We start from the raw sequence: 12,610 nt of genomic DNA, 5'->3' as shown, positions 1-12,610 counted from the left end.
AATATATTAATTTTTATTATATCATATCGTTCAATCCGTAGTTACGTAAAAGTGCACTTCATATTCTTTTATATAATAATTTTATTCAGCATCCTATTTTCATATTATTGGTGCGTGACATCATTGACAACAAATAATACAATACAATAAATAGTACAATCCAATAATCTATTTAAATATTATATTTATTAAATAATACAATACACTAAATACTATATATTATGGAATAATAGGTAACAACAATCCAAAGAAGCTGTTAGCTTAGCCAATTTGAATTCTTTTCCCTTGTGTGATACGCCGCCGTGCTGGGAGTCTTCTGCTGACTCTTCTTTTTTCCATCCGTTGACTCCTCTTTTCTTTTACCTTTACACTGTCACACTCAAACTTAGACTCCATTCTCATCTTTTCCATTTTTTCTCTCAACTTTTAAACTCCCCTTCACCTCCTACTTAGACCCAAGTTTCATTCTTTTTCGTTTCAGATTCTTACTAAAGTTTCCAAGAGGTGATTCAAAGAGCTGTGTAGAAATGGGAAATGGAAAATTAGGTGAATCAGGTATGATTGCGCTCACCGCAAAAATCATGATGGCTGTAATCATATGCCTTTTCCTCGTAGTTGTTTTCATATTCTTTCTCCACTTATACGCCAAATCGTTCTGGGGCTACCGGCAAGAAGACAACGGCAATCCGAACGCCGGCACAAGGCGGCGCCGCCGTCGACGTTTCGATTTTGCTGGTGGTTATCAAGAAGTGAATGTACTCCGTAGAGGGCTTGACCCTTCCATACTTAAAACCATTCCTGTAGTTCCGTTTAATATCAAGGATTTTAAAGATGGATTGGAATGTTCAGTTTGTCTTAGCGAAGTATGTGAAGGTGAAAATACGAGAGTTTTGCCTAAATGCAATCATGGGTTTCATGTTGATTGTATTGATATGTGGTTTCATTCTCATTCCACGTGTCCTCTGTGTCGAAACCCTGTTTCAGAACAGTCTGCAGAATCAATTTCCCAGACCGTTGGGGCATCAGTAGAAGAGGGTTCAGCTTCTACAGAGACACAAAATATTCCTACTAATGTTCTGTTTTGGGGAGATGAGACTAGTACTACATCGTCAGCATCTACAAGTAATAGGCCAGATGGGATTTTGGTGATTGATATTCCAAGACAGAATACTGAACAAGAAGAAGAGGAAGGACAGAAGACACCAACGTCAAAACGATTGAGATCATTGACGAGGCTTTTTAGCAGGGTAAATCCATGCAACGTAGATGTAGAACAAGGAAGCAGGAGCCAGAGCTAGGATTGCCGCACCTACGTCTGTAATGTCACTGTATGGTTGATTGATCTATTCCACTGGTAAATTTTTTTGGTAATTTCTGCTCGAATTTGAAGATATGATCAATGAAGATTCATATAGCGTAGAACTATCATCTACTAGGCTTAGGTTTATTGATTGATTGATTCTTAGTGCAGATGAAAAGGTTGTCTGCAATTTTTAGATGTCTATGTATATGTGTATATATTACACAATGCAAGCACCAATGTGCTTCTCTGTTTGTGACTTGAAGTGAATCTATCTTCTCGTATTAGGAAAAAAGATCAATACGAGGATTGAATTGTAATTTAATACTATATGTTTTGTTTCGTTTCTATGTGATAATATTTGATTATGCAAAGTTAATTAAAAAAATTGTTTACGATAGAAATCGGGCTCGGAACGTGAGGGACTGAAGATCGACCTCAAATCTCACCGGGCCAGAACCCGAGATCAGAATGTATGTCCTCGAGAACAATATTGAATCTGTGATCCCAGAATCAACCCTGACCCCGAACGAGCTCGAGGAAACACTGTCAGCGTAACCAACAGAAGACCGAAATAACAAGAGGTCAAAATATCAGTGACCGACTGACCGATCGGATATTACGGCGGAAATCTCGGCACGTATCAATAAGGAACCGGCAAATCAGCGAATCAAGAGATTTTTACCTTTTATAGAATTATACCTAAAGTAGGACTCCCCTACTATATAAAGGGGGTCTAATTACTTGTAAAACACATTGTAACACGCATTCCAAAATAGTATATTATTAATTTCTTTCTTTAAGCTCTTGCTCTTCTGTATCTTCATATTGATCACATCGCTTCAGTTCAAGTGTGACTAACTTTCCAAGGCTGTAACTGTTCAAGTTGTGCGGTTTGAATTTACTTTATCACTGTTCATTTCAATTGCAACTTAATTTATCGCTTTGTGTCAAGTTAATCCACGTATTCTTAAAACCACTTACAAATTCAATTGTTATCCGATTTTGAGGGTAAACAGTTTGGCACCCACCGTGGAGCTAAGGATAATAGTGGTTATTTGACACAAATTTCCTTAACACACACTGCTTTACACTTCTTCTTTGAAGTGCCTCTAATTTCATGTTAAAACTCAAAATGTCAAACTCGTAATTAGCACCCCTACCTGTTGACAATAAGTCCGGTCACCACGGTGAAAATAATAAAATAACGCCCGGTAACGAGGTACCGCCCGTTGATCCCATCGGAATTTCAGCCGTGGACTCATTGGACGCTAACTCGCATGTGGCCATCGACATAAATCTGCTTACCGACCCTGAGAATAGCATCTGTGGTGGAGTCCGATCGGCAACGCAAAATACTCAAAACAGTGAAGGGGACGAGATCAATTTACGGATGATCTTCGAAATGTTACAGGCTCAACAGGCGGCAATAACTCAACTACAGAACCAAAATCGCGCACCGAGCAGAATTAAACCCGATTCGTCCCGGGAAGTCACTCGCTGGGACGAATCGGTTGCAGAGTGGTCGAACGGAAATGAATCGGGGACTAATACTGAGATCATAAAATGCTCGAGAAGCTAAAAAAAATGGATAGAATCAGGGGAGAAGAAAAACCAAGCAATTGACAAAAAGGCAAAAACCTACAATTCTAGGGTCGATCAAATCCTGGGAGCGCCACCGCTACTGAAAGGCCTGGATTCCCAGAAGTTCGTGCAAAAACCTTTCCCCCCGAGTGCAGCTCCAAAGTCGATCCCTAAAAAATTCCGCATGCCCAAGATTCCTAAGTACAAGGAAACGACCGACCCAAACGAGCATGTTACCTCCTACACATGTTCCATCAAAGGGAACGACTTAGAAGATGATGAGATCGAGTCTGTCCTGTTGAAGAAATTCGGAGAGACCCAGTCAAAAGGAGCTATGATATGGTATCACAACTTACCTCCTAATTCTATTGACTCATTTTCTATGCTTGTAGACTCTTTTGTGAAAGCACACGCCGGGCCAATCAAGGTCGAGACCAGGAAGTCAGACCTTTTCAAAGTAAGACAAAAAGATAATGAGATGCTCAGAGAGTTCGTGTCCCGGTTTCAAATGGAACGGATGGACCTGCCACCGGTCGCAAATGATTGGGTTGTTCAAGCTTTCACCCAAGGACTCAATGTTCGAAGCTCGATGGCTCCACAGCAGTTGAAGCAAAATCTGATAGAATATCCGGCTGTTACTTGGATCGACGTGCATAACCGGTATCAATCAAAAATTAGAGTCGAAGATGACCAGCTTGGGCCCCTTCGGGGTCCGTTTATCCCGTCAGAATCATCGTGCAGCCCCACAATGATGCACTGGTAATATCTGTACTCATAAATAAATCTCGAGTTAAGCGTGTGTTGATTGATCCAAGTAGCTCGGCCAACATTATCCGATCGAGGGTCGTCAAACAGCTCGGCCTACAGGATCAAATCGTGCTTGCGGTCGGAGTTCTAAACGAATTCAACATGGCATGTCAAATCACTAAGGGGGAGATAACATTACCAGTGAATGCCGCCGGGACCATCAAGGAAACCATGTTTTTGTGATCGAAGGAGATATGAGGTACAATGCCCTGTTCGGGAGGCCATGGATCCACAACATGAGGGCGGTGGCCTCGACTCTGCACCAAATGTTAAAATACCAAACAACGGGAGGGGTTAAAACAATCTACGGAGAACAGCCAGCCGCAAAAGAAATGTTTGTGTTCGAGGAGGCGATTAAGATATCTGTGCTTGCAACGACAAAGGGACCAAGTTTGGCAACAAAGCAAGAAGCTGATGTTTAGCTTAAAATATATATATTTATATGTATATCGCCTTATGTTTTACTTTTGTTTTGTGGATTTAGTATGTAAAATGTGTTGATTTATATTAGTTTGAGGTGTTTTTATGTATAGGAAAGATCCGGGAGCAATTGGGGGCGAAATGTGCGAGATTAGAGTTGAAACGGACGAAAAAGCAAAAAAAAAAATAAATGGAATTTCCAGCGCCTAGCGCTACCTGTGGTGCTATAGGCAGTGTCTCTAATTTGCCAGCGCTAGGGATAGCGCATGGCACCGGGCCGGGTGCTGGTGGCGTGAATCCTGTCCAATTTTGCCCGAGAGAAGGTTATTTCGGCCCTAGACCTACCCAACACGTATAAAAGCAAGAAAAAACTTATTTTTAGGGGGGAGACTCCACTTTGAAGGGAGAATACACACGAGAAACATCTGGGAGTGAAGAGATCACAATTTTCTTCATCTTTTCTTAGTATTTTCAATTATCCAACACTTATGAAATTGTTGCGATTATCATGAGTTGCTAAAACCCATAGTTCTGAGGTTGTGATTTAACCATGAATATTGTTGTTTAACATTGACTTAACCCTGATTATAATTCACTAATATATGGTTGTTTCTTCAATTTTGTGATTAATTGCTTAATTGTCTGGCCAGCAGTTAGGTTCTATTTACTATCTATGCTATGCTTGCGAAAGCTATGTTTAGATTAGAGAAGAATTGAAGAGAGCATGATCTTAACTCTTGGGGGGGGGGGGGGGGTAGGGAAGGAGATTTGTGGTTAGGATAGGATTATACCTAGTCACCATGCTTAATTAAATATCGTAATCTTAACGCGTTCTTGATAGATTGATTCCATAGAAATATAGGCGTTAATCTATTTTGAATAGTCGAGTAGTACTTCGGGAGAAGGCTATGAGAGCAATTATCGATTAATTAGCAACCATGAGTGAATTGTATGAAAGAGAGAGTTAACTAGAACACAATAGGATTGGTGAATCGGTCACAACCCTGGAATATTTGTCTCTACTGAATACGTAACAATCATTTCACCGCTTGATAATTTAGTTATTACTTAGAACTATAATTTAGTATAATCATATTCTTGAGCTTGATTTTAGCTTGACTGAATAACAATCTTGGTGATTTTAGTGGGTAGTTGATACACGTCTCTGTGGGTTCGACACTTGACTTATCATTTTATTACTTGTACGACCACGTATACTTGTGTGTGCGTTTGGGAGCAACAAGTTTTTGGCACCGTTGTCGGGGACTTTAATATTGACTACTTTCTAGTTTTTGCTTTCATTGTTTATTTCGTCAAGTCTAACGTTACTTGATTGTTGATATGATCTCAGGAACTTTTATTGAATGCGCAGGGTCCATATCCAGGACCGACTTCAAGGCTTTGACCCCGAACCTGAGAGAACATTTCATAGGAGGTTGAGGAAAGCAAAGGGACACGAATAATATTCAGGCACTTGTTCAATTTCCTGTGAACATGGCAGAGGAGCAACACATGGCTGTTCAGAAGGTGGCGATGCCCAGCATTGCTAATGTCACCTCCAGCATTGTGAAGCCCAGAATCACTGGGTAGTTTGAACTAAAATAGAGCATTATCCAGCTACTTCATACGAATGGGTAGTTTATGGGTCTTCCACATGAGGATCCACAACAGCATATCCCAAACTTCTTGGAGATTAGTGATACTTATATCACTAACGGAGTCACTCCAGACTATGTGAGGCTCACACTTTTTCCATTCTCTCTGTTGGGCGAAGCAAAGTGATGGTTGAAGGCATAACCAGGTAATTCTATTACATCATGGAATGATTTGGCAAGGAAATTTCTTGCAAGGTTCTTCCCTTCAGGAAAAACTGCAAAGATCATAAGTGAGTAGTCGCCTTCAAACAGAAAGTGGGTGAGTCTCTATTCTCAGCTTGGGAGAGGTTCAAGGGGCTACTCAGAGACTGTCCTCATCACAATCAGACAAACGAAGTGTTAGCTCACACTTTCATAGAAGGGCTACATCCTGAAATGAAAATTGTGGTAGATGCTGCAGTTGGAGGTCAAGTGTTGGAGAAAAGCTTTGACGAGATTTATGCATTATTGAACAAATTCTCCAAAAGCAATCCTGATTGGAAAGGAGAAATGGGCAGACACACGGTACAAAAATCTGCAGGGGTTCTCGAGTTAGATGTCGTCTCGGCATTATCATCACAGATTTCTACACTGATCAACCAAGTCAATCAGATGACCATGGTTATTAACAAGCAACAAGCTCAACCACTGCAACAGGTTCAAGTGTTTTGTGAAGTATGTGGAGAGGGTCACACGAGAAACTTATGCCCAGTTAATCCAGAGTCTGTCTGCTCTGTAGGTAATGCAAATAAGGGCCAGAAAAATCAATATGGGAACACGTACAATCCCAACTGGAGGAACCACCCAAACTTCTCTTGGGGTGGAAATCAAGGTGCTCAAAACCAATACTGACCACAAGCACCTCAACAACAATGTAGATTACCTCAGGCTGAACAACATGCAAACTCAACAAGTCACCTTGAGGAAATGATGAAGAAATTGATGGTTGATCAGCAAGCCCAAGCCAGAGCAATGAGAAATTTGGAGCGCCAAGTGGGACAACTTGCCAGTGCCCAAAATACTAGACCAGTTGGAGCTCTCCCAAGTGACACTGAAGCTAATCCTAAGGCATCCATTATTATCGCGTTATTAAGGAATGGAAGACAGTTAGAAGAAGTCTAGTTGAAAAAGAGAAAACAAGTGACTTTTAATGAGCGGCCAGCCACTATAGAATCGACATCAGAAAAATCAAAGGAGTTAGAGAAGCCAGCTGAAGAGGCGGTGGCTGAGCAACCCCCACCATTGGTTGCACCACCTTCTTTCCCTCAAAGATTGCAGAAAGTGAAAGATAATGCCGCGTATAAAAATTTTCTTGATTTTTTGAAGCAGGTGCAAATTAATATTCCATTGGTAGACATCTTGCAAGAAGTGCCCAAATATGCAAAATACATCAAGGACATAGTGGCAAATACAAGGAGGTTGACCGAGTTCGAAACTGTGGCACTCACTGAGGAATGTTGCTCAAGAATTCAAAGCAAGTTACCTCAGAAATTGAAGGATCCAGGTAGTTTCATTATCAAATTTCGATTGGTAAACATGCAGTCGGGTGAGATTTATGTAATCTTGGAGCGAGCATCGATTTGATGCCACTATCTGTGTTCAGACAGTTGAGGTTGGGTGAGCCACGCCCAACAACGGATATCTTACAGTTGGTTGATCGCTCCCTTGCTCATCCTAAAGGAGTAAAGATGTGTTAGTTCAAGTGGGTTCTTTTATATTCCCGACTGATTTAATTATCTTGGACTACGAGCTTGATCAGGAAGTCCCATTTATTTTAGGGCGTCCATTCTTAGCCACGGGCCAAGCTATTATTGATGTTTCCGAAGGAAAGATGACGATGAGAGTAGGTGATCGAGTGGAGGTAGTCAATGTTTATAAAGCACTCAGGTTGCTAGCCCACTATGTAGAGCTATCAATGATTTCTGTGGTGGAAAGTGATGTTACATCATTAGTGCCTTATATGAGCCCTATAGATCCTCTTGAACGAGCTTTGATTGGGGATGAAGAAGACAGTGAAGATGAAATGACGGGAGAAATTGAGCAAGTACTTGATATGTCCTGCAGTTATGTCCAAGGGTTTGGAAAATTTGAGGAGCTGGACAGGCTTGTCACTCTGACCCCTCCTAAGCCATCCATTCAAGAAGCCCCAAAGCTAGAACTTAAATCCCTACCGGTGCATTTGCACTATGCTTATATGGGTAACTTTGAGACATTGCCCGTGATTATCTCATCCAGCTTGACTAACACCCAAGTTCTCTTGAGTACGCCCCAATTCCTTGTTGGACTAATTTTAGAGACTTAGGCTCTCTTTCTCAGGAAGAGCCAAAGTCAACTAAACACAAACTAGTATTTGCAACCACTAATTCAGCAATTAAACATGAAATTAGCCCAAATATCAAACATCCATAGTCAATCAAGCCCTAAAACTCAAGACCCATCAATTACCCACACTAGGGTTGAGCCACAACCCTAGCTGATGGGTCTAGCTACTCATATTTAAAGAGAAAAACAAAGAAATAGATGAAGATAAACTCATAATAATTAATTACTAAAAAGAACTTGAAGATTCAATGGTGAAATTAAGCTAAAATTACTCAAAATAGCAAAATAAACCAAGTCACGAGCGCAGCTCTACGTACAAAACTATCTACTTACCTAAAAATGGAAAAAGAATCTATTTATACTAGGCTAAAAATCTCTGACAAATATACCCCTACGGGGCTAGTGCGGACCTCACAAAATCATGTGCGGCCGCACTAAGGCTCTTGACTTGAAAATCCAGCTCTCTGAACTTGGGCAAAGCGGACCGCACAGAATCGAGTGCGGCCGCGGTGGCTTCTAGTGCGGTCCGCATGAAATGGAGCGCGGACCGCATTGGGCTTCAAACTTGGAACCGGCAACTCTCTGAACCTTCTCTATGCGGACCGCACTAAATCGAGTGCGGCCGCATTGATCCCAGTGCGGACCGCACAAAACCTCGTGCGGCCGCATTGCCTTTTTGCCTAAATAGAAGCCTCTCTAAACCTCACTTGTGCGGACCGCACAGAATGGTGTGCGGCCGCACTGGCCCTGTTTAGCGTGAGCTTTGTCTTGTCTTGGTACTTGTGCAAGTTTCACTCCTTTTTGAGCTGATCTTTGACATCTTGTCACCTTGTTGATCAAACCTGCAAATCAAGCACAACTTGTGAGCCTTTGGGACTATTTTGTACACATTTCTAATCAAAACTTAAGCAGGAAGGAGTATAAAATGTATCAAAATCCCTAGTTATCAACTCCCCCAAACTTAAGCTTTTGCTTGTCCTCAAGCAAAAGAAAATAAGACCCACCCCCTAAGGGAAAATCTAAGAAAATTCAGCCGTCCTAAAGTGACCTCATCTAGCATCAATTGGGACTAAAAATTGCCCTCAATACAAATGAATCATTAACAACACTTACTCTTTCAAACACCATGGATTAAGTGCGACACAAGAGCATCAAGAGTTGACTCAGCACATCAAAGAACTCTTTCTATTACTTTGGTCATTGTGGAACCCAAACTCACACATCCTCATCTCTCCCTAAGCAAACCTCACCTTTAGAATAGTGGCAGTCAAAACGAGGTTAATGGAAATTCACTCATCTCTCTCAAAGAAAAGTCACAAGTCCGGCTCTAAGTACCATATGCTTGCCCCTTATGTGAGTCACCACTAATGTAAGCTTCATTCAACTAGAGATCATATAGGGCATTTGTGGAGACATAGTGAAGGCTTTTGGTTCCGGGTAGGCAATGTTTGGTCTAAGTAGGTTCCATCTTCCCTTAAGCACTTCTTTTGTTTCATTTTGGCACACATTCACTTGGCTTTTTGAGTCTTTTCACTACTTTCTAAGGGGTTAGAGAGACACACTGTCACCTTTTCTTATACATTTCAAATCTTTTCTCCTTTCTCAATTTTCCACACCTTTCATTCTTTGCTTTTCTTGAATCCCTTTTTATTCATTTCTACATTGAGTATTCTTTTTGTCTTTCGTTTTCTTTCTTTTTCATTGCCTTTCCTTCTTCATTTTTTACCTTTTTACCACTTTGTTGCAATCCTCGTCTCTCCCCCTAAACTTATACTTTTGCCATGTGCTAAGGAAAGATCGGGTTCCAAGAGAGGGTATCTTTTAGAACGGGTAAAGGCTTGTATCATGGTTCTTAAAGGAAAAAGGTCTAAGGCTCAAAAGGGTTGACTAGGGATTTTAACATTGTTAGGCTATGGAAGTGTTCAAATTATCATTTGGATCAAGGAGAGCCTATAATCATGTCTCAAGTTAAAATTCTCTTAGGATTTCGCCTCAACAAACATTCAGGGCAAGTTCTAGACCAATGGCTCGGGACATGGACTTGTAATGCAATTTCTTACCACACATGCTATGGGATTGATAAAGACACAGAGTCGGGGGCCCACAACGACCTTAGATAATATTTGAGCACACAATGGTCTCGAAAAACCATTTGATGATTATCGGTCAACACAAGAGTCTCAAGGTCACGACTTTTACCATCCTAAACACAACAATTTGTTTTTGACCATGAGATCAAAGGCAAATGTGCTAGGCCCAAGTGAAGCTTTGCTTGAGGCACCCTTAACCACTAACTACTAAAAGCAAAAAGAAAAACGGACTCAAACCCTTAAGAAGGTTGTCACACCATCCATCATTGGGAAGAGCCACCCGGTTCACACAAATTCTACCTTTGGAAAGAACCGTGGCATTAAGAAAACTAAAGGCATATTGCAAACGTTCAAAACAAGAAGCTACGAACATAACTAAGAAGCTACGGAAAAGAAAAATGCGAAAAGTAGAGTGAATATGTACAAGAGGGGATTTTAATCGAATATACAATACGGGGATGAATATATACAATGTAACATAACTTTTATATACAGACCCAAAGTGAAAAGTACGAAAAATGTAATGAAGTACTAAAATTATATACATACCAAAGATGAAAAATAAAGAAAGCATAAAATCTGTCAAACATATACAGTCATCCATATCAAATCAAAGTAGGGCCTACCCCCTCAAATGAAAGCTGGCATTGTCCTCAATGCCAACTAAGCAAAATAAGCACCCAAAAATAAAGGGAAAAAGGATATTGAAACTCCCTATGGCCCGCCTGTCTGCATGGGATCCTGAGTGGTCCCTGGGTCCTCAATATGCTCGGGAACCTCAGACTGGTTCCCTATGACCTGCTGCTCTGCTGCTGGGACCTGGGCCTGGACCTGGACAGGCTCCCGGGCTGTATCCTGTGGCTGACTGGAGGAAGCCTCCGGTGGGTCCTTCAACTGAATGACTGTATTGTCTGCACGGGGAATCACCCTCTGCCTTTTGGGAGGCCTCTGTGACTGCACTGGCTGGGGATGGGCTGCTGGCTGCGCGTCATGTAACAATAAATCCAAAGGCAGTTTATCTGCCTTCAACCTGTCAACCTCAACCCGTAACTCCTTCACGGACTCCTTGGAAGCCCGAGTCTTTCTCATCTTCTTGGCCTCCTTAGCAAGGTCCTTGAGAGCTTTCCCATGAGCATCCACAGCTTCCGTAAGCTTCTTTTGAGTATCGAGGATCTTCTTTTGGTTTTCCAGAATCTCTTTGAGGGCATCCTCAATAGACTGTGGGACCTGCGGAGGTGGAGGCGCCGACTGAGCTTCCACTATAGTAGTGAGGACAGACAGCTTAGAGGAAGCTGTCTGCATCCAGTTGTTGATGCTAAGAAAGGCCTGGCTCAGACGGTGGCAGTCACTGGGTGGGCCGGGGTAGAGGGTATGTCTGGAACTGCTGAACTGGATGGACCAGGGGGCATGTCCGCAAAGGTGGAAGCAGGCTGAGTAGGAGCCACTACCACTACTGGCTCTTCAGACTGGCCAGTTGTAGTAGTGGTTGTTCCATTGTAGTTCTTGCCTTTTGGGTTGTCATCACCCTGCATGCTGTACCATGAGAAAGGGGCCTTTGCTTTTACTTTGATATCAAATGGCCGCTTTTCAACTTTGAGGTCCTTGAAGTACATGGTTAAGAAGCTGGGGAAGGGGTAGTTTCTGTCACCTTCACTTACCACCTGCGTAATCACCCGAGACATCACATTCCCGACGTTAATCGGGTACCCCGCCATGATAGATGCTACCAGTACTGCCCGGTGAAGAGGGAGGGAGTTGTCATGAGTAGTGGGGTCCAATCTGTTGCACACGAATGTTTCCCACCCTTTGGCTTCGAAATTCAAACTTCTCCGCAAAATTTTTACTCCCGCATTCAACCAATCGGGGGTGGTACCTGGGATTGCCAGATACTGTGCCAACCAAGGACGGACCTCCTCACCTCATTCCATCTTTGCCAAATACAGCGACTCATCCTCCTTATCGAAACCCAAGTAGTTATTTATTGTTTTACCATCAAACAGCACAGTCAAATTTTGCACCTTGGTCACTTTGGTGCCCTTTTTGATGTGGGAAGCATTGGTGTAGAATTCCTTGACCAAGTGCTCGTTTGCATCTACACAGTCACTCAAGAAGTGCTCCCAGCCCACTCTCTCTCTAAACTGTCTCCTCATATTGGGGTTGTGAGGCAAAAGGTCTCTATCAACAAAGCTTCTCTCCGGAATCAATTTCCTCACGGGCCATCACTCTCTAAACTTATGGTAAGCCTTTTCACTCACAAATCGATCTTGCCACACTTCCGAGTTTCTAGTTCTAGCAACACCTCCCACCTGGGGTTCACCCCCTTCTCCTACTACCTCTTCTTCTTTTACTGCACCATCTCCGGATAATGAAGTTTTGGGAGAGGTGGAGTACTCATCCTTACTGCCTTCGGCTGAGCCCTCAGATGACGCAGAAGATACATGCACTGAAGCCTG

General features: G+C 42.2%; 1 protein-coding gene across 1 annotated transcript; it reads left to right on the top strand.

The window, feature by feature from the left end:
* Positions 272-2,018, top strand: LOC109223979 (RING-H2 finger protein ATL60-like). The gene is made up of 2 exons (XM_019388501.1): positions 272-1,354; positions 1,702-2,018. Exon 1 carries the CDS (start codon positions 528-530, stop codon positions 1,296-1,298), a length of 771 nt encoding a protein of 256 aa, XP_019244046.1. The 5' UTR covers positions 272-527; the 3' UTR covers positions 1,299-1,354; positions 1,702-2,018.

This window comes from Nicotiana attenuata, chromosome 3, assembly GCF_001879085.1.
Source record: "Nicotiana attenuata strain UT chromosome 3, NIATTr2, whole genome shotgun sequence".
NCBI classification, from domain to species: Eukaryota; Viridiplantae; Streptophyta; class Magnoliopsida; order Solanales; family Solanaceae; genus Nicotiana; species Nicotiana attenuata.
The sequence above is the reverse complement of the archived record's forward strand: the minus strand, read 5'-3'. Positions and strand labels throughout refer to the sequence as shown.

Excerpts from the sequence above, each read along its gene's own strand:
- LOC109223979 (XM_019388501.1), top strand. The coding sequence starts at position 528 with ATGGGAAATGGAAAATTAGGTGAATCAGGTATGATTGCGCTCACCGCA.